Source organism: Heteronotia binoei, chromosome 10 (assembly GCF_032191835.1).
Source record: "Heteronotia binoei isolate CCM8104 ecotype False Entrance Well chromosome 10, APGP_CSIRO_Hbin_v1, whole genome shotgun sequence".
Classification (NCBI taxonomy): Eukaryota; Metazoa; Chordata; class Lepidosauria; order Squamata; family Gekkonidae; genus Heteronotia; species Heteronotia binoei.
This window is the reverse complement of record NC_083232.1, coordinates 104,297,993-104,319,919: the sequence shown is the minus strand read 5'-3', so window position 1 is coordinate 104,319,919 and position 21,927 is coordinate 104,297,993. Positions and strand designations below refer to the sequence as shown.

Sequence of the window (21,927 nt, the reverse complement as noted above, 5' to 3'; positions counted from 1 at the left end):
ATCCAGGTGCGGTCCATCTGTCCTGGCTCCCATCAGATCAGGAGCACAGCTGAGCCTGCCTGTGTGGAAGAGCCGCCAGGTGCGCTGCCTGGCCCATGCAGTTGACAGAGGGCTCCACTCTGGATCAGCCACGCTTGCCCTGCCACTCCTCTGCATGAAAGAATTCATGTTGTGTTTGGCAGGGCCCTGCTCTTGGCCACTTGGCTTCCGGCCCTCTTGGGATTTACTCAAAGGGCATGAGGGCATTCTTCTCTCCTTTGTCTTCCTCTTCTCTTGAAGAGGCTAAAGTTTCCCCCTTTTTTTCCCCTTCTCCTTTCCTCTGACCCTGGATGCTTATTATTGCACATTACACTCTGCATACAGATTTGCTCAATTTTGAATTAATTGTGATAAGATTGTAAAAACTATATATTTTGTATATTGTACAAAATATTTGTAAAAATTACACATACATATGAGGATGTTGTAGATGGTTATTAATTGAATTGTATATTACAGAGAGTATAAACAAGAAACTTTATTTACAAAAATTAGAATCAATTCAATAGTATTTTGAGAGATTTGTAGTTAATTCTCACAGTATTGTTTTTCTTTAGCGGGTGGTTTTCGGAAATAAATTTGTGCAGAGAAAGATATCTGCATTAAGAACTCCCTTTTTCATATTGGTGTAAAGCTTCATAAAACTATAGACATGAAACAGCTACCGATTCATCATACAGATCTCAGCTCTGATGCTTCCACTCTGACATTTTTGTCTTACTAACTAGACCATTAACACTGTGTCAGAGGTCATTCGTGGGTGTCAAATGAACCAAGACTACTTTGCTTCGGTAAATGCCCCTTCGAATCCACCAAGGTACAGTACTTGATGCCATTTATTACTTCCTTTATCCCCCACTTTTCTCCCCAGCACTGGACCCAAAGCTGCCTACAGTCTCCTCCCCCTCCCCCAACCTTATCCTCACAACAGCAACCCTGTGAGGTAGGTTAGACTGTGAGCAAGTTTCTGTGGCAGCGTGGGGACCTGAACCCTGTGCTTCCAGATCCTAGTCGGAGTCTCTAAGCATTCTGCTATGTTGCCTGTTCGGTGATCATGTGCGAAAATGAATAGAAACAAACGAGAGCAGGTGATGCATCTCCATGGAGGTAACTCAGCTTCCTGCAGCCTCTGGCAGTGCCTCATACTCAGTCTGTTGATTGATGTATCCCGCTCTTTGGCCTTGCTGTCTTCAGTGGTCTGTGTGCACAGAGAAAGAATGGATTTGGATAGGCCTAGTGTTCAGGGTGGTCTTTGGTCAGATCTGTAAAGCAGAAAGGAGCTGGTCAGGAAACTGTGCAGCAGCCAGTCAGCAAAGAGGGGAGTCACTCAGGTACCTCCTCTGGCTTTTTGTTCTCTAGGAGGCACAAGGGACACCAGATGTCTGATGGTGTCAGCGTAGGGACATTGAAGATTTCAATATGAAACAGGCTAGCTTTGTTGAAAACAAAGTTTCTGTTTATTGATTACAGCAATGCATACCACAACGCAGAGTCATTGATACTAATAACGAAAAGGGTGCAAGCATGAGTATATAAGGATACACATCAAAGGCTAGGGGGTTTAAATCATTTCCCACCATAAACCTGGGACTTCTTGGCTGAGAAGAGCCAGGGCAGTTATCTGTTATCTCCCACCAACATAGCCGCCTCTCCTCCCCCTCGATGGCCTTGCTTGTCTCTTCCAGGCGCCTGGGAACGGCTAGATGTTTTACATTTCAAAGGCCTGTTGAGTACTGGCCTCCCCCCCTCCCGATGAGCCTTCTACAATTCTAGGGTTAGTGTAGCAAATGGCCTAATGTTAGTTCACAGTAAATAAACAGGTCAAGTCATAAAACAAAGCTTCAATGTATACAAGCTGACAGATGGAGATGCTCAGTGCTGCCAGTAGCATGCTAAAGGGAGGACATAATGAGGGCTGTGGATTGTGGACCACTGTCCTTGACACAAGCAGGGGACCAGGGAAGGCATTTTGTTGGCTGCCACCACTCTGGGCAGGGTCTGTCTGGGAGGGCCCAGAGCACTCAACCACCCCTATCTCTTCCTTGTTAACAAAACCTTTTACCTGTGACTGAAGAGCCATGAGGACTCAAGCAGTATAACGACAATAATTTTATTGTAATGCTCAAGAATAAACAAGTGGGTTTAATTATTAGTGCAACAGTGAAAGGTAGAAACAGTAAAGGTGATGCAAAGAAATTAACAGCCCTAACGCAACTAACTAAACATTCCCTTCCTCTAATGCCAACAGACTCACCACTCCTTGGGTGAGGGAGCTCTCCTGCTGCAGCCTTTTCAAAGAGAGCCCTCCTGACTGCAGCCCTTCCAGAGAGAACACCCTCCCTCTATAGCCAGGCCTGTTTCTTTTTCTTCCCAGGCGCCACCCCTCTGTTTATTACTGGGCAAGTTTTCCATCTTAAACTTCTGCCCACCTAATCAGAGAGACAGAAGGGATCCTGGGAAATGTAGATCTGTAGCTACTCTAACAGTAGGCCTCACTAGGCCTAGGTTCTCAACTGAGAACCTCAGGTCCGTAGGCCCCTTCAGTACGTACCCCACCCCCGGCTACACCACCTTTGCTTGCAGCTGTCCTGGGGAAGGGCTGTGCCCTTCACACCAGACCTCAAAGTTGTGTCCCTGTCACTGGCTGCTCACTCTTGGCAGCCCGAGGAGGTGATGAGTGGGCCAGTTATTTATTCATTTATTTTAAATGTTTCTGTGGTCATCTCCACCCAAGTGGGGGCCCCCAAGGCATCAAATATTAAAAAATTAAAATGGCATTTAAAATAAAGTATATGCAAACATGTGAACACATATGGAAGCACAGTCAGGGCAATAACAGTTACTGGATGTATGCCAGACAAGAAGTCTTCAGCCTCTGGTGGAAGACAACGCTAGAGGGGGACTTACTTATGCATCCCCCAGGGGAGGGGGCTGGGAAGTTTTGGTACTACAACTGAGAAGGCCCCATCTCAGGTTGCCATTCCTCTGGCCTCATTGGGTGGGGGGGGGACCTGATGCAGGGCCTCAGGAATGGGTGGGTTACAGAGTGTTAGGGAGGCCTTAATTTTACTTGGGGCAGAGTGGGGTGGAGTTTTGTTAGTTGGTACAGATTTCTTTTTGACCATTAATATTTCTCTCCAGTTCTGTAAATGGAGCATTTGTCTTTTTAAAACCAGTTGGTTGTCTTTTCTTTCTTTTCTACCAGGCCTGCAATTGTTGTGTTGCTGATGTCCATGGTCAATGAAAGGCAGCCCTTTGTGTTGCGGTGTGCTGTGCTATACTGTTTTCAGTGTTTCTTGTACAAGAACCAGAAGGGGCAAGGAGAAATTGTGTCCACACTTCTACCTTCAACCATTGACGGTACAGAATATGCAGTTCTCAGTGGCTTGTTGGTGGGACTGTAGGGACACTCAGGAGCTAGACTTGGCTTGTATAGACACTAGAGGGATGCAGTTGGGTCTACTCTGCAACTTCCCAAATGTATCTGAGTTTTCTTGGGAAAACCAAAACAAATCCTGGATATATTTGAGAATTACTGGTAGATCTGAAAACAACTGATCTGTTCCTACCCTCAGCTGTTTGTTAGGCTTCTACTGCAGTCCCTTTAAAGTTTAAAGGGGCTGCATAAGACAGCCTGAGGACAGCCCCTGCTGGGGGGCAGCTAGTTGTTCCCACCAGTTTGTCTTTGGGCTGGCTTCTCATAAAGCCTGGTTTAAGCTAAGCTGCAGAAGCTGCTGTGCTGCAGGGAACCATCTGCCAGCCGTGGCCCAGCAGATCCTGGGGCCGCCTTCTCCTGCAGTGTGATTGAAACTGTGCTGCAGGAGAGACAAGCCCTCCTGGGTGGGGAGAGACCTTCCGCCCAACCCCCGTATGCAGGTCCTGGGTTCAGCTTTCTCCCACACTGCTTTTTAAGCCATACTGCAGGAGAAGGAATTGGGTTGGCCTTTTTTTGTTTAATCCTGTATTTTCCAAAAAAAATCCAGATCTGGATACCATACCAGTATTGGGATCCAGGATTTTTTTGGAAATACCAACAGATCTTCCGACCCAGTGGACCCAAACTGAAAAATGCTGGATAAAAAACTGGAACCCCCCTAATAGGTAGCCAGGCAGGCAGGCCTCCCTCTCTGTGTGTCCAAAGGGCAGGCTGTCCTGTGCCCCGAGCATCTCAAGGCAGCCCTTTCCCCTCCCACAGGTGGCAGGGGGTGGGGGCAGGAGCAGCAACGTGCCTGGTCTGAGGACGGGCACAATAACCAGGCTCCAGGTAGAAGGTCCCGTTTTTGCCATTTTAAAAGTGAGTTAAAGATGAATTTTGCTTCTGAAATATTGACGTTTTCTGATGAGGCAGGATAGAGAGAGAGAGAAGGTGACTTCCCCAAGGTCACTCAGTGAGTTGAAAAGTGCAGGGAGATTTGAATGGGGGTCTCCAGCCACTGCACAGTCCCCCACTCTGGAGCAGAGTCTGCGGCCTTCGTCCCCCGACTTCAGTGGCTCTTTTGTGGCTGGAAGGGGGATGGTAGACAGTGGACTTTGCCATAGGAGCCACTTACTCTGCTTTTCTTAGGAGTCGGTCTTCTAGTGTCAGAAGAACATGGGGCTTCTGCCCATCTGCCTTCCTCTGCATTTTTCCAGTTGTCATGTCTGTTTTAATAGATTGTTTAGGAAAGAATCGGGATTTTTGAGCAGTGTCCCCCCCCCCCATTTGTGGTGGGTGAGCTATATCAATATACTGCTAGAGGTGAGGCTAAGAATGCTCATGCATGATAAGTGCAATATTTTCCCTCTGGAGAAAGAACCTCTACTCTGAGAGGTGCCCAATATTTGGAAGCTTGGAGCTGCAAACCGGTTTGATTTTTTTCCCTGGGAACAAACAGCAGATGAACGAGGGGGAGGGGAGGAGAGGGGGAGTGCAGTTCTGCAAAGCCAGTGGGCCTGTGAGGCTGTCTGTCGGCAGGAGTTGGAGTCCCTGGAACTTTACAGCATCTCCCTCCAATCATGGCTTCTTAAAGGAATTTTGAGCCTCTGTGACTTCAGTTCCTGCAAGTCAAATTGGAAATGTGCCCAGTCCTTGGCCATGCCTGCATCCTGCACCACCTTGACAAAGGTGCTTTAGGTTTGGCCACCTGAGAAGCAGGAAAGGTGCTTTTTGGGTAGTCAACGGAAGTGTGTGTGTGTGGGTCTTACCCAGTCATGGGAGGATTAGAAACCTGTTTTGACAACGTTATAATGTGTGTGGTGTTGCAAGGGGTGTGTCCAGTGTCTCCATGTCCCTAATGTGGGACCTCTTGTTCCAGCAACAGGGAATTCGGTCTCAGCCGGCCAGCTGCTGTGTGGAGGGCTCTTCTCCACAGACTCCCTCTCCAACTGGTGTGCTGCTGTGGCGCTGGCCCACGCTCTGCAAGAAAACGCCCCTCTGAAAGAGCAGCTGCTCCGGGTGCAGCTGGCGACCAGCCTTGGGAACCCACCCGTCTCCTTGCTCCAGCAGTGCACCAACATTCTGTCTCAGGTACGGCAGTCCTCCATCACTCCTTCGCCAGGCAGGTCCCCGCCAAGCCAAGGCCGCAGCTGTTCCCTCAACAGCCATGTAGAGGTGTCAGCACTGTTGGGGAACTGAGGGTGACCCTTTGGCGGCATCTGCTTTTAGGGTAATTGAAGCCAGGTGCGAAATGTCTGGCCCAGCAGAGATGACTGTGGCTTAGCCACCTGCCTGGTGGGAGGCTGGGGCAGCAGGAGGGTGGCTGAAGAGGGGAGTGGGAATAGGCAGCTCTTCTCAAGCAGGATGAGGAGGACAAGGAAGGTGCCTGGCTGTCTTTGCTGCTTTCCCCATTGCCTTGAAATTAACTTTGTAGAAGGTGTTAGGAACATAGAGGGGGGGGGGGGTGAGATCTGTGGCAGGCATTTTGACCACATGATGATCTGGCAAAGTTAGATGTGCTTTCGACACAAATTTAGGAATTGCTTTCAGTGAAGTACAAAAGGGGATTTGTGCACTTCTCTGTATCTCAGCATTTTGCTTCTGTTTCGGCAGCAATTAAACAACAGTGTGGCCAGATAGGTACATAGTAGGAGGCGGGCCCTGAAGCAGCTTACAGCAGCTTAAGAACAATTAAACTCATGATAATCATCCACTACACAACATTTAAAGAGCAGGAGATAAAACACACCTAGCAAGAAAACTTTAAAACCACCTTAGTCCACTTTGAGTAAGCTGCAAGGTTGCCAGTGCTGTAGGCTACTTGTGTGTCACCTTCTGTTCCCTGCAAAACCAAACCTCCTGGACAGTGACGATGCTCTGCCAGAACAGCCTCCAGACTAATACGTGATAGGCCTGTGAAGTTCCCTTTGTGATTTTCAATGTATGATTCACAGGGCGATAAGATCGACAGACGGGTATGTATTGGGGCATCTGAAGCCCCCACAGGGCCTTTCTGCTCTCTCAGCTTTGCTGTGCTTGTTGGATGAAATAACCACCTTTGGAAGTTCTTCCCAACTTCTAACAGTTTGGTGCTGCTGCTGCTGCTGCTGCTAGGGTTGATGTGTGTGGCTCTTCTGGTGTTCTTGGGAGCTGCGGTGTGAGGCACTGGGTTCTTCTCAGGGACGGATGCTTTGCTTTCCACGGGAGGGGCCCTTGTACAGCTTCTGGGGTCTGTGTGGAATAGCCTCCCCCACCCCGGTGTGCATGACATTTAATCCCAGCTGAGAGCTATTCAGTTCCAGACTGGGAAATGCAAGCAGAACCAGGTACCTACGGATTTACCTAATAAACTGCACAGAGTGAGAGTTGCCTTGGTTGAAGTTTCTTGCCATTACTTTAGATGAGACAGTTTAATGTTTAATTCCAGTTTGTTCTCTGGGACATGAGGTCGTGTGCTGCTATGGTGAAAGGGTTGGGATTGAGCCAAGGAGGCCTGGGTTGGGAGGCCACTGAGGGGACTTGGTGGGCCAGTGAGCCTGAATTCCGTCCCAGAGCCAGTTCTACCTGTGCATGCCTCTCTGCTCTCCTGGGAGGAATGGTGGGATATCAGTGCAACGGACAAATGAAGTGATTCGCTGTTCATGATCACTGTGTAATACAAACGCACCACATTTCCCCTGGGGCTTCCCAGCTTCCCCCTTCCCTCAGATACAAAGTGGCGTCTGTCTGTTTGGCTGGTTTGTTGCTCATTAAGCGAGGTCTGTTTGCCTGGGGCAGTCTAGATGCCTTTAAACCACTCACCAGTTACAAAGGTAGAAAGCCAGGCGGGAAGCAGGGAGCTACCTAGTGTTTTGCAGAGAGTGCCACGTGTACAACTTTCTGCCCACTGGGCAGCAACCGTGGAGGGGGGGTGCTTGCTGCATGCTGCTTCTGGCTCTCAGGGAGCAGGTGCATTCCCTTGAGGCGAGGCTTGCTGCCCTGGGCAGAGAAGAGAGGTTTGGGGAAAAGACTCTCAAGGGCTTACCAGAACAGCCCCACTCCTGTGCTGACCAGCTTATCTACTTTTGTGGAGAGTGAGGTCGGAGGGTGGCAGTCTGTGGAGGAGAGATGTGTGCCAAGATGGGGGAGCTGGAGGGCTTGGTGTTCAATGCAACGTAGGTGCAGAAGGGATCTCAGAAACATGGGGAAGGGGGACACAGTCATTCCCGACTCTAAGCTCTATACGGCAGGTTGGTGGAGGTGTTGCATTGGACTTGGAAGAGGGCACAGAGTCAAAGAAGTTAGGAAGCAACAGGGGACTTGACTCCCCAGTAGGAGCAGTGTGGATGGAAATGCTGGGCCCAAAGTGGGGGAGGTGATGGCATAACAAGAGCAGCACAGAACTGTCCAGTTCTCGCTATATAAATAGCTGAAGGCTCTGATGTGGTTGTTCCTGTATGCCTGATCTCTGCAAATCCATGTTGCTGGATTTTGTGCTTCCGAAAGTCAAGAAGCTCCCCCTTGCTGAGTGGCAGAGCAAAGACTGGTGGGGCACAAAACAGGATGCAGAGGTTAGAGTGGCAGAATTCCTGTACGTTTCCAGATGCCAAGTTCAAAGGAATTGGGAAGAGCATTCGCTTAAACAACCTGCATTTGCCCTTGTGATAGCACAGAGGCTCTAAAAACATTTATTGGGGGGGGGGGGTGAACTATTCCTACAATGCAAATGGAGAGCTACAGGACTGAAAGTTTCCTCCTGGTGGGGGAAGAAATGCCTACTCATAAAAAGCGAACATCCGCTCAAGGAGAAGGCTAAGGCTAGAGCTCACCCCACCTCTGACGCCTTGTTCCCAGCATGCAATGTTTTCTTTAAAATATAGGAAAGAATAATCTCCCACGTGCAGCCTGAAGTGGTGCAGCCAGGACCAGTTGCACCTCCATAGAGAGAGACGTGCATTTTTGTTGGTGTAGTGGAGACAGCCGAGCAGCCGCATGACACAGAGTGGTAAAGCTGCAGTGCTGTAGTCCAAGCTCTCTGCTCACAACCTGAAGCTGGGTTCAGATAGCCAGCTCCAGGTTGACTCAACCTTCCATCCTTCCGAGGTCTGTCAAATGGGGGGGGGGGGGGAGTGTAGATGACTGGGGAAGGCAATGGCAAACCACCCCATAAAAAAGTCTGCGGTGAAAACATCATGATGCGACATCACCCCAGAGTCAGAAACAACTGGTGCTTGCACAGGGGACTACCTTTACCTTTTTAGTGGAGACAGCCACAGTTCCTTCTTCTCCCTTTGTGGTTCCTTTGTTCAGACACTGCTGGTGTAGGAAGCAACCATGCAGAAGAGTTTCCCACAGTGTTGCATCAGTGCATGAACTGGCCCATTTGGTCTTTGTCTATGAAGTTTGAAGATGTTTTCAAGTCACTTGGGCAGTATTTTATCAAAACTGCATGAATGTCCTTATGCCAGCATATTGAAAAATCTTACCTTTTTACTACTATGCAGAGCTTAATTTTAAGAGTATGGTTTATTTTGCTTCATTTATTTTTGCTGTCCTCTGATGCTTGCATATTTAAAATGAGCAGTCTAACTTCCTATATCAGGCAGTGCCAGCTTCAGTAATGTTTGTGCCTGATTTATATCAAAGCTTTTGGCTTGTGTCTGATGGGGCCTTGCCTTCTGGCTTCCCTTCAGGCATGCCGTTTCTCAGTCTCTGGCCTGTGGCTTTGAGGTCCAGAGAGACCCAGGAGCTGCTGGCACACCCTTCTCTCTCTCTCTCTCTCTCTCTCTCTCCCTCCCTCTCCCTCTCCCCCCACCTCCATTTGCCCCCTTCCCATAATTAGTGGTCTGCCAGCACCCAGGTGACAACGAACTATATTTTGCTTTAAACAGGAATTTGAAGCTCACTGTTCAGCATGGCTTCAGGACTGTGATTTAAAATAGACTGTGCTTCACTCCTGTTTGGAATAGAAGGGCCCAGTGCTGCAGAGAGAAGAAAGGGGGGAACGTGCTGGGGGGGGGGGGGCAGCACGGGAGCATAGGGGGATTCCCAGTTTTTCTGGATTTCTTAATCATGTTTAACCATGTTTATGTCTGCACTGAGATTGGGCAATAACTTGAATTGCATACTTTTACTAACAAATATTTTGACTTAATTAAAAGACTAATGGAGTTTTAACACTTAGAGTTAACTTCTGTCATAATTTGAGAGATGTGTCGGACTAAAATGAAGGCGATGTAAATGGCAGCCTTTTGTTCCTTGCTGCAGGGAAGCAAAGTGCAGACAAGAGTTGGACTCTTAATCCTGCTGTGCACCTGGCTGAGCAACTGCCCCATTGCTGTGACGAATTTTTTGCACAATTCTGCCAACGTTCCATTTGTATCCTTTAAAAGCGTACAGCACCTCAGTCAACTTCCATTTAGCAGCATTCATTGCTAGTAATCACCACCACCACCACCCCAAAAAAACCCTGACTGAAGTGGCCTGGCAGCATCAGAATAATGATTCTGTGTCCTGCTTCTGGAGTTCCTGGTGTCCTTAACGAGAGATCCAGCTCACAGGACAGATAGCAGAAAACCTTGGCGTAGAAGAACATGTCGTCCAGGGGCTGTGTGCACTTTTACTTGGGATTTCCATTTATTACAATGACAACTCACTGGAGAATTATCAAAAGTAAGTACATTGGTGTTGGGGGAAAGCTGTGCAAAAGATTTCAAGTCCTTGTAGTACCAAGATGAGCAGCAGCAGCAGCAACTGTTCCCATCCGTTCAATTGAACACTGCAGGTCACAGGGCGTGGCTAAACAATATAAAAGCAAGGGCTGGGTCAGGCCTGTGCTTTGTATTGTTTGTGACAGACAGTTATAATTAACTGCTAGTAAAGCATCCACTAGAATGACAGATCCTCCTTTTCCCATAGACATGAACCGCTACTGCTTTCCCCTTCTGTCTCCCAGTCCCTGGAGCCTGCTCCCAGACCCTGTGGCCTGGCTTTCTATCCTGTGCACTTTACTGAAACTGCGCTGATGGCCATATTCAAAAAGGTTCTGGCAGTCTTGCCAGTGCTTTGTAGACAGCTGACCGTTTCCCCCCTTCTTTTACTTTCTCCTCAGCCTCAGAGTCTGCACTCTGCAAATTCTGTCTGTCAAAGTAGTTTTATTTGCTACCATCCTGGAGGTGAGCAGTTTCCCAGGGCCTGGGTAATTCTGGTGTTCTCTTTCCCTAGAGAGAAACTCAAGCAACTGATAGAAAGAAGGATTGGCAAGGAGAACTTCATTGAGAAGCTGGGATTCATTAGCAAACATGAACTCTATTCCCGAGCAGCTCAGAAACCACAGCCCAACTTCTCCAGTCCAGACTACATGATGTTTGATCATGAATTTACTAAACTGGTAAAAGAACTGGAAGGTGAGTCATGTTACCTTACGTCACTTAAGTTGTACATTTTGCTTTGAAATCATCCCTGTTTAGAACTGAATTGTGTCCATCAAAGTAGAGCATGCCTATTTTGAAGGGCACAGGGCTGAAGCCTGCTGAGACCCATGAGGTCAAAGCAGCTTTGCGTGTGGGCTGTGGTGTGTTTTCTTACTGGGTTTGTTTTTAGCCCTCCCTCCTTCCATGGGGCTCAGGGCTGTCTCTCCTCACCTCTGTTCTCTCCTCACAACCACCCTGTCAAATCAGTTAGGGTCAGAGGGAGTGACTGTCGCGAGGTCATCTAGCAGGCTGCACGGTGGGTCAGGGGTTGATCCCTGGCTCTCCGTCATCCTCCCAGGTGCTCTTTGAGGCCTGGCACCGCACTGGTCTGGGTGTGCTGCAAGGCAGGCTCAGTGCCTGCGAAGTCCCTGGTGCCCGCTTCCCTCGCTAGGAGACCCAACAGAATTACAGCTGGCCAGGGGTCTGGCTGGCTGGCTGGCAGGCACACTGTGGCCTCCTTTAAAACAGAAGCCCACAGAAGGCTTGTTTGAGTGCTGCAGGTGTCCAGAGCTGAAGAGGCAGGTTTGAGTCCAGGAGCCCCTTAGAAGACCGACAGGATTTCTGGGACCTGAGCTTTGGAACTTTGACCCTGGAAACCTTCTTGGTCTCTGGGGCTCCTGGACTAGCGCCTCCTTCCCTGAAGTGCTGGAGGCAAAGCATGGCTCTTGTTTAATAATAAAGGAGATCTAAACATTTATTGCTGGAAGTCCTGGGGTTAGAGCTGTTTTGTTCTGCTTTTAGATTTGCTAGGCAAGGGGGGAGGGATGGTTGTCCCATCATGAAGCCACATGTTTCTTTATTCTTGGGTTGGTACCATGATTGACAGATCAGCATTCTCTGTGGGGCTGAGTGATGCATTTAGATAATCCACCAATGAAGGCTGATTGCCCTTGGCCCTTGGAGGATTTCCACCTAGGAAGATTGGCGCTTCTTTCGCAGTCCTGGTTGGGGGGTGGGATTAGCTGTGTGAACAGTAAGAGGCAAGGGGTGACATGGGGGCTCCTTCAACTGCAGTGAATTGATCACACTAGAGCCCAGATGCTGGCAGAAACATGCACGTTTCTGCTTCTGCACAGTACTGAAATGCAGTGGAAAGGATCAATTTTTTTAGTAAGCACACCCCCAGGCCCGGTCTTTGAGCCGGAAAGCTGAGAGTGGTGGTGGGGGAAGGGGGTGCCCGGCAGCTCCCCCGTAGGTGAGGTGGCATCCTTAGAAGCCACTTACCTCACCTACTCCCACACACCAGCCATGCACACCCCAGAAATCTAGTCAGGCCAGCACCCCATGTTTTGAGAACCTGTCAGTACTCCATGTGTGTTTTTTTCTCTTGGCCATTTTTCACATTTTTGCTGGCATGTCCTTAACATAATAGTTTTGAGCATGGAATTTATTTTCCTGTTTACTGAATCTGGTGATTATAAGCGGCACTTTTCAGCCATATAGAAATAGCAGAAGCAGAAAAATCAAAGGAATGTGGACAGTATAAGTTTGGAATATCTGAAGTAGGTGCCTACTATGTGAAAAGGTCTTATCCCAAATCCCAGGATTGGTGTTGCGTTGAGATTTGGGGCAGATCAGTCCTGCTGGAAATATTTGGCTGGGAGGGCTGCAAGGGCTTCCTCCCTCCCATTTAGACGGATCAGCGCAGCGATTTGCCAGTCAGCTGGTTGGTGTTGGGAGGAAACCTGAGAGAAGGTAGGTTTCAATGCCTTGCCTTCCATCCTGACCCGCTCTCCCTTCCTTTCCCAAGTCGGTCCACTGTGGCAGGTTGGCTAAGGAACGGAGGACAGGCCGGGGAGGCAGGTTTCAATGCCCCCCATTCCTTCCCTAGATGGCCACTGCTGCAGGTTGATTGGGAAAGGGGGCATTGAAACTTGCCTCCCTGATCTGTCATCCCTTCCCCAGCCAACCTGCCACAGCGGACCAATTGTCTGGGGAAGGGAAGAAAGATTGGGGAGGCATGTTTCAATGCCTCCCACCCTGTCCCCAGCCAGCCTGCCACTGCAGGGATGAGAGGCATTGAAGCTCACCCTTTTGCTCCCCCTCCCCCGCTTCAGAGCTGGGAGTGCTGAAATGTCTGCCAGCCATAGGCGGAGGGCCTGTCAGCTGTTAATGTCTAAGTGGCCAGCAGCTCTTACTCAAATGAAACTGAAATAAGATGAGTTTTTATTCAGGATCAAGATTCTCAGATTAGATAATTTGCCTGAATAAATACCCAATACTTTATCGGTATTTTGGGGATATTTATTCAGTTCAGTTTATGCTGAATTCAGGGCTTTTTTGTAGAAAAAGCCCAGGAGGAACTCATTTGCATATTAGGCCACCCCACCTGACACCAAGCCGGAACTGTGTTCCTGCTCAAAAAGAGCCATCTTCTGGGTGTGGAGCAGGTATCACTGGGAGTGGGGTGGGGGAGACATTTGGTGGATTTCCCGCATTGTACAGGGGATTGATGACCCTAGAGGTCCCTTCCAACTGTAGAATTCTATGATTCTGTTGTTGTTACTGTTGTTATTTAATTGATCGCCCATCCCATCTCATGTTTAGTAAAATGAACAATTGTTTTACAGGTGTTCTGACAAAGGCGATTTATAAGACTACTGAAGAGGATAAAAAGGAAGAAGAGGTGAAGAAGACATTAGAGCAACATGATAACATTGTGACACACTACAAAAGTGTCATTCGAGTCCAGGTAAAGGGCACCTCTGGTCCAGTTTTGGCTGCTTCAGCAACCAGGTGGTTGCACTTGTTTGTTGGTGCAAATGTCACTGGGATGATCAAGGGTGTTCATGGGCAGCTCAGTACAGAATTGGTGGCTATCCAGAGGGAACAGTCTTCCAAAATGGAATGAGATGTTCCTTATCTGTGACCAGTTCTCTTTTGCTTTGCACACAAAACAACGGAAATAATCTTGGATCTTCTTCGTGGTCTCTGTGCATCACACCGATGGGAGAAGGCGCCAGCGCCGATCACGATCGGTAAACTTCAAAGCTGCGGATTTCCGCGTCTCTGCCCCAGTGCGCATGCCCAGGAGCCCCACCGCGCATGCCCACTGGGACGGGAGCGGACATCCCGCCAGTTCTCTTCTGACCGCCGCGCTGATCGGTCGATCCTTGGCTACGGTCGGTGAACTTACTTCAATTTATTGGTTTCTTAGTTAGATAGCTGTTAGTTAGTTCCTAGTTAGTTTTAGCATAGTTAGTGTAGTTTTTCTGCTGCGCGGGAACGTAGGGTGAGTCTTCCGCCCTCCGGGCGGCTTCCCTATCGGTTCCCCGCGATCCTTCCCGCCACTTTCCCTCGTATGGAAAGGCAGTGGGGATTTTTCAGACGGTGCGTCAAGTGTGGAAGCAAGATCGCACCGCCTGACGGACACTCGCTGTGTCTGTTGTGCCTTGGAGAACGCCACAAACCGGACTCGTGTGTGCATTGCTCCAAATTTTCCAAACAAACTCGGAAAAATCGGGCGGCGAGACTGGCGGCGGCGCTAATGGAACAGGCGCTTTCCCCCCGCAAAATGGCCGAAGAGCCAAAGGCCGCCACCGAACAGGTATCGGCACCGAAACCGGTCGATACCGAACAGGCCCCCTCCGACGCCGACTGCCCACAAAAATGCTCGGGCTCGGCTGAAACTTCGGATTCCTCAGTGCCTGTAAAGCGGCACAAGGAGGATCGAGGGGAGCACAGCAAGAAGGCCGAAAAGGCGAAGTCTCGCAAGCCAGCCCTGCAGATCTCGCCGAAGTCGGAGGATCTGTCGGTCCCGACGAGGACTGTTCCTCCTCTAAAGCTATTTGCATCGCCTCATCGACAGAGCCCTCTGGCATCCATGCCGACCCAGCTGGTCATATCGGATTCGGACTCCGAGATCGAACCGGCCCAACGCTTCGGCACCGACAGGAGCCCTCCCCCTCGACTGGGGACCCCCCGCTCCCGAAGCCCTTGGGACCGATGGGATTCATCCCGCGAGCATCGACCGGAGGCTCCCTCACCACGCCACACTGACGGTGACCGCTCTCCGCATCGGCCAGCGACTCACGTCCCGTGGGACCAGCGTCAATGGCAGTACTTATACGGCGCGTATCCCATGCAACCGCCTTTCCCGTGGCTCCAACCCAGACAGACGGAATGGGATCAACGCTCAGCCTCGTCATACCGGTCCCGCACTTCCTACTGCACCCCGAAGCACTCTGCATCGGCGTCGGTCTCGAAGCCGCCGGAGGTGGAACCTCGTCGGGAGTTGGTACAGCCTCCGGTGATTAAACCGAAAGCGCCTGTCGAACCCGAGTCGCCGCCACCCCGCAACCCGTCGGACCCCTCGCAGTCCCCTGGAGACTCTGCAAGGTCCATGCGGGACTCTTCCCCAGAGGAACTAGAGGGCTCCTCCCCGGCGGAACCCTCCCCACCGGAGAAGACGTCGGAGGAACAACCCATCTCCCCGTCGGAGGACTTGAAATCCTACGGGGATTTGATTAAGCGAATGGCCCAGGTACTATCGCTACCGACAGAACAACCACAGCCGGTGGTGACGGACACTGTATTCGACATCGTCCAGCGCGACACCTCGACCGCGGTGGCGCTTCCCCTGACGAATGTAATGCTCCAAACGGCAAAATCCTCATGGGATAAACCCGCTTCGACACCGGTGTCTTCCCGACGTCTCGATCACATGTATCGAATCCAGGAGAGCACTGCGGACTTCTTGTACACCCACCCAAAGCCGAACTCGGTGGTTGTGTCTTCGTCGTCCAAAGCGAAGAAGACACACTCCACGCCTCCGGACAAGGAAGGCAGGAAACTGGACTCCATGGGTCGCAGACTTTATTCGGCGGGTTCCCTGGGCGTAAAGATAGCCAACTACTCTGCCTGTATGGGCAGATACCAGTATGCGCTATGGGACCAGGTTTCCAGCATTCTGCCCGCCCTGCCAGATCAGAGCAGGTCTGCTCTCCGGAAGCTGCAGAAAGAAGGGATGTTGCTGGCTAAACAGCAGCTGAATGCATCCAAGCACTCTGGGGACATTTGCTCGAAGGCTTTGACTACCGCCATATCGTTGAGGCGTCATTCATGGCTCAGGTCTACCGCCCTCCAGCCTGACACTCAGGCTTACATCGAGGACCTTCCCTTCGATGGTTCGGGCCTCTTTAGCTCTAACACGGACTCCGTCCTCCAGGAGCTCGATAAGAGCATGAAGACGTCCAGGAACCTGGGGGTGTCAGCGTCCCGCCCGACGGCTAAGCGCCAGTGGACAAAATCGTGGCAGAGGAAACCATACGCAAAGTCTCCAGAGCGCTCGTGGCGCCCGAAGCAGGCATCTTCCTTCCCACGTCAGCAGTACTCCGCGAAGCCCAAGTACTCTCCACCTGCCACCCAGTCTGTCAGACAGAAGGGCTCTAAGCAGCAGAAGCAGAGCCTTTGACTCCCTCCGGGCAGCTCGCCCACCCACGGCTGTGGACTCTATCCGCCTTTCCCGCTTCCTCTCCGTGTGGGGCCGCATTACATCGGACCTCTGGGTCCTGGCTATCATACGGCGGGGATACAAGATAGAATTTCTGCAACACCCCCCGACTCACAAATTCGTATACACCTCACCGTCCCCGACTCTCCAAGAGGAGGTGCAATCCCTCCTCCTGAAAGGGGCCATCGAAGTTGTACCGGAGGATCAGCGGGGTCAGGGCTTCTACTCCCGCTACTTTACGGTCCCCAAGCGGGATGGGGGCCTTCGGCCTATCATGGACCTCCGTGCGCTGAACCTTTTTGTCCGATGCAACAAGTTCCGTATGACTTCCCTGAAGTGCATCCTTCCTCTACTCAGATCAGGCAACTGGATGGCCACCCTAGATCTGAAGGATGCGTACTTCCATATTTCTATCCTTCCCTCCCATCGCCAATTCCTACGTTTCGCTATTGGGGATGCCCATTTCCAATACCGGGCCCTCCCCTTCGGCCTATGCACTGCTCCGAGGGTCTTTACCAAGACCATGGTGGTCGTCGCGGCTCACCTGCGGCTGCAGGGGGTAACGGTGTTCCCGTATATCGACGACTCGTTGATTGTGGCGAATTCACGGGAATCACTGATGCGACACATCAATCTCACTCTTGCTCTGCTAGCAGACCTGGGCCTCCAAGTCAACTGGGGGAAGTCCCATCTACAGCCTACTCAACGGGTACAGTTTATCGGCGCAGTCCTGGACTCGGTGGCCTGCAGAGCGTTCCTCCCTCTAGATCGCGCAGCAGTCATCATCCAGACGGTCTGTCTTTTCCGCCAGAACCCCATGGTGCGCACTCGTCAGGTTCAGCGCCTCTTGGGGCTCATGGCAGCGACGACGGGGGTCTTGGGCCTGGCGAGGCTTCGCATGCGCCCGTTACAGCTCTGGTTCCTCCGGGTCTTCAACTGCAACAGCGACCCTCTGTCTCGTCTACTGACAGTCCCTCCCGAGATACTGAAGTCCCTGGACTGGTGGGGGATAGAGCACAACCTAGTGGAAGGGGTCCCGTTTCAGAGACCTCTGCCTTCCATCACAGTGACGACAGACGCCTCCCTGTGGGGATGGGGGGCTCATGCCTCGGGACTGTGCGTGGGGGCCCCGTGGCCCAGTCGTCTACAGTGTCAGCACATCAACTTCTTGGAGCTGATGGCAGTGTTTCATGCCCTGCACTCCTTCCAGACTCTGATTCGGGGCAGGTCTGTAGCCGTTCTGACAGACAACACCACGGCTATGGCCTACCTGAATCGGCAAGGGGGCACGGTGTCCCGCAGCCTGTGCAGACTGGCCATGAGTATCTGGGAGATGTGTGGGTCCCTGGGGATATCCCTGGTGGCCACTCACCTCCCGGGGGAACAGAACGTTCGAGCGGACTTTCTCAGCCGAGGTGGGGCGCTGCTCCACGAGTGGGAGCTGAATTGGGACTATCTGGAACCGGTCTTCCGGCGCTGGGGCACGCCAGACCTCGACGCCTTTGCGACACGGGGCAACGAAGTGCAGGATGTTCTGCAGCAGAGGGGGAGCGGATCCCAGGTCCCTGGGAGATGGCCTCCTTATCCCGTGGCGCTGGCACAGAGTGTACCTGTTTCCCCCCGTCCCACTCATTACTCGGGTGCTGCAGAAGATTCTGCAGGACCGGCCGGTGGGCATCCTCATAACACCGTGGTGGCCGAGGCAGCAGTGGTTTCCACTCCTCCTGGAGCTGGCCAAGGGCGAGTTTCACCACTTCCCACAAGTGCCGGACCTCTTACTGTCGCACCACGGTCGGGTACTTCATCACGATGTCCCGCACCTGAAACTCACAACGTGGCGCCTGAGCCGCGACAGCTATCTGAGAGAGTGAGATTTGTTCTGATGAACTGCAGGAAGCTTTCCACGCGTACATCGTACTCGTATAAGTGGAGCAGATTCTCCAGTTTTGCTGAGGCGGCAGGGGTCCACCCGCGTGAAGCGGGTCTGCCAGTTATCTTGGATTTCTTAATCTCTTAGTAGATGCGGGCCTGGCGGCTACGTCAGTGCGCATCTACTTGGCTGCCATCTCGGCAGAACACCCTCGGGTGGATGGACATTCTGTTTTTGCCCACCCGGATACCAAGAGATTCCTGAAGGGCCTCGCTCGGCTATTTCCGGCAGTGCGGGCGCCCGCCCCCGCTTGGGACCTGGTCTTAGTGCTCAAGGCTTTAACCGGCAAGCCGTTTGAGCCAATGGCCACCTGTGCTCCGCACCTCTTGGCATGGAAGACGGCCTTCCTAGTGGCGGTGATGTCGGCCAGGCGAGTGGGCGAATTGGCAGCCCTCCGAAGTGATGCCCCCTATTTGTCCTTCACGCCAGAGGGGGCAGTGCTCCGTCCGGACATTACTTTCTTACCGAAAGTCTTGTCCTCCTTCCACCTCAACGCTGACATTTCGTTGCCGGCTTACTACCCCAACCCGGCGTCGGAATCGGAGCGCCGGCTACACGCTCTCGATGTAAAAAGGGCGTTATCCTTCTACGTACATCGTACGAAGGGCTCGCGAAAGGACCCCCGCTTGTTCGTGTCTTACGCAACCGCAACGAGGGGGCAGAGAATATCGTCCCAGAGACTGTCCAGGTGGATTGTCGAGACGATTCGGCTCTGTTACCTGCTTTGCAAGACGCCGCTTCCGGGGCCGGTGCGGGCCCATTCCACTAGGGCGATGGCCACCTCGGCGGCATTCATGAGGGGTGTACCCCTTCAGGACATCTGCAGGGCTGCGACATGGGCGTCACCGCACACCTTCATGTCGCACTATGCCCTGGACCTGAGGCGTCATCGGGAGGCTTCGGTGGGTCGTGCTGTGCTGCAATCTGTTTCCTACTGACGAACCGTGGCACCCTCCTCCAGGTATGCTTAGCTTGCTAGTCTCCCATCGGTGTGATGCACAGAGACCACGAAGAAGATAAACAGGTTTCCTACCTGTAACTGATGATCTTCGAGTGGTCATCTGTGCAGTCACACTACCCGCCCTCCTTCCCCTCTGCGGCCGGTCCGTCAGTGGGCTGACGCAGCGGTCAGAAGGAACTGGCGTGATGTCCGCTCCTGTCCCAGTGGGCATGCGCGGTGGGGCTCCTGGGCATGCGTACTGGGGCGGAGACGCGGAAATCCGCAGCTTTGAAGTTTACCGATCGTGATCGGCGCTGGCGCCTTCTCCCATCGGTGTGACTGCACAGATGACCACTCGAAGATCATCAGTTACAGGTAGGAAACCTGTTTTTATAACGCATGAAGCAGCCATCTGCTGAATCACTATACTGGCCCATCAAGCTCAGGACTGTCTGCTTCGGCTGCCTGGCACCTCCCCATCTCCTCGTGCCTGGTGCTTTCAGCGGGAGGCTGAACCAGGGACCACCTGCATGCCAAGCAGAGGCTCTCCTGCTGATTCACACCCCTCCCCCTTTCATGCTCAGGCATAGATATAGAAAGTGTGAATGAGAGAAATGGACTTGGAATGCCACTGGAGAGCCAAGATTTACTGGAAATTCTCGGAATTTACTGTATGCTGCTATTATATGTGGAATGTCATAAAGTGATAAAGAAACTTTTGATTCCGTGTTTTGCCGTTAAGAAGAATAAACAGTGGGGAATCCATTCTTGAAGGGTGGTGAATCCTATCAGCCAGTTCAGCTTTCCAGTTGAATTTTCCAAATCATGCCTGTTTATTCCTGGTTCTATACCTAGGCTAGTCTAATTTTCCTAGGAGAATGCATGCAATTTGTCTTTGAGGATTACTAGGAACATAGAGTTACCATGGAGGCCCAGGTCTCCACAGTTGCCAGGTCAGCCTTTTATCATCTGCAGCAGGTCAGGCAACTGGTTCCTTACGTCTGGCCCAGTGGCCCATGCAGTGGCCACTTCCAGGTTAGATACTGTAACTCATTCTACACAGTCTTGCTCTTGAACCTGACCTAGAAACTCCAGCTGGTGCAAAATGCAGTAGCACGCACCTGCTGACTGTGGTGCCTATACAGGCACGTATCCAGCCAGCACCCACCAGTTGAGTCAAAAGAAGTCTGGATCAGGGTGTCCTTGAGCAGCCTGGGGCCAGCATATCTAAGAGCTGGCCTCTCCCCATATGCCCCCCGCCCCCGGAGAGCTTTGTGCTCTGCTGAGCACCATCTCCCAGTTATCCCTGGCCCAAAGAATGTCCACTTAGCCTCAGCCAGGGTCAGGGTTTTCACACAACTTCCAAAAGGCACATCCTTAACTTGTTGAATATATGGCAATAGAGACTGTGATTGTTTGGGCACAGTTGTTTTTGTTTTGGTCTATCACTGTGCAGCCACTCTGTTACTTTGTTGTTTGTCAGTACATGTCCAGCTCCGCTGCAAAAACCTGTCAGTTCCACTCAGTTATCCTGTTACCATTCAATCCATGTAGCAGTAACTTGTACCACGTTTGCACACATGGGGTGGGGTGAGGACTGTTATGTTGTGTATCCATCATGGAGCAGCAGAGGGCTTGTGTGTTCAGTAAGAAACTGTGTAGTGGGCTCAGGTGTGTCTAAAGGCTGAGATGGTTAGTTGTGAGATGAAGCAAGTTGTAACTGTTTGTGTGGTGTGCAGGTTATGTACCATACGGCTTCCAGAAACTCTGTTTTCCATGGTGGTAGACTTCAAGACAGGGATGGTTTAGATGCCTTGAGCTTTGCATGTCTCAAGTCCCCTCGCTTCTGTCTTAGTTGGCCCCTGCATCTCAACATTAAATCAGTACATTGTTGTGTGCATTTATTGTGTGACTGCATGGTTTTCAGTTGCCTGAGATTCAGCTTTTGCCTTCCTTACATCCTTTCTTAGTGCCTGGTTTGCTAACTTTGTGGTCAAGTCCTATTATAGTGCTGGTTATAGTGCATCTGCCTTATGCTATTCCTGCTGCGTTACTAAATGTTGTGATCTTCATTGAGTCACTCACGGTGTAAAGCAAGTCAGTGAAGGAACAGGGCAGGCTTGGTTTTCCTGGGCTCAGCAGCTGGATGCCACCACTTGGTTGGGGAGGGAGACGCCTGAGCCTGAGAGAGGGTGCTGAGGCTTCCTGGGATTGTGCACATCCTGATGTGGTCTTGCAGCTAAGTCAGCCTTCTGGGACCTTGTCTGCCAAGAAGCATTTCTGGATTTAGAGGTGACTGTGTTATTTCCAAAGTCCCAAGTGTTTTTCTTTTTTAAATGCACAATAGGGAAGGTGATTTTTTTCCCCCAGAAAGAAAAACTGAAGGCACAATCAGGTCAACAAGTGTGTCTGTAGCCATTATTAAGTAAATGTCTGCTTTATTTTCAAGGATCAGGAGCTGGAAGAATTGAAGAAGCAAGTAGAGTCTTTAAAAGTGCAGAATGAACATCTGCAGGCGACAGTCACGCAGCAAGTGTCACAAATCCAACAGCACAAGGACCAGTACAATCTGCTGAAAGTGCAGCTAGGTACTACCATGAGCAGTGTGTGTTGCCATTTGCATGGGCTCCATTGCAGAGTTCAGGTGGGAGCCACACACAGGTCATAGGATTGCAGGTCAATGGCAGTAGTAGCTCAGAG

The 21,927-nt window shown here is 51.3% G+C and overlaps 1 protein-coding gene across 2 annotated transcripts in view; it reads left to right on the top strand.

Moving 5' to 3' along the window:
- The window catches only part of USO1 (USO1 vesicle transport factor), a 128,435-nt gene that overhangs the window by 95,812 nt on the left and 10,696 nt on the right, over nt 1–21,927 (top strand). The window contains exons 11-19 of one of the 2 annotated variants that reach the window (XM_060247865.1): nt 768–856; nt 3,245–3,399; nt 5,334–5,545; nt 6,409–6,429; nt 9,701–9,811; nt 9,987–10,105; nt 10,658–10,839; nt 13,476–13,597; nt 21,677–21,815. In XM_060247865.1, the coding sequence (XP_060103848.1) occupies nt 768–856; nt 3,245–3,399; nt 5,334–5,545; nt 6,409–6,429; nt 9,701–9,811; nt 9,987–10,105; nt 10,658–10,839; nt 13,476–13,597; nt 21,677–21,815 (1,150 nt within the window). The remainder of the gene's footprint in view (nt 1–767; nt 857–3,244; nt 3,400–5,333; nt 5,546–6,408; nt 6,430–9,700; nt 9,812–9,986; nt 10,106–10,657; nt 10,840–13,475; nt 13,598–21,676; nt 21,816–21,927) is intronic. The other variant, XM_060247866.1, reaches the window with a different exon arrangement.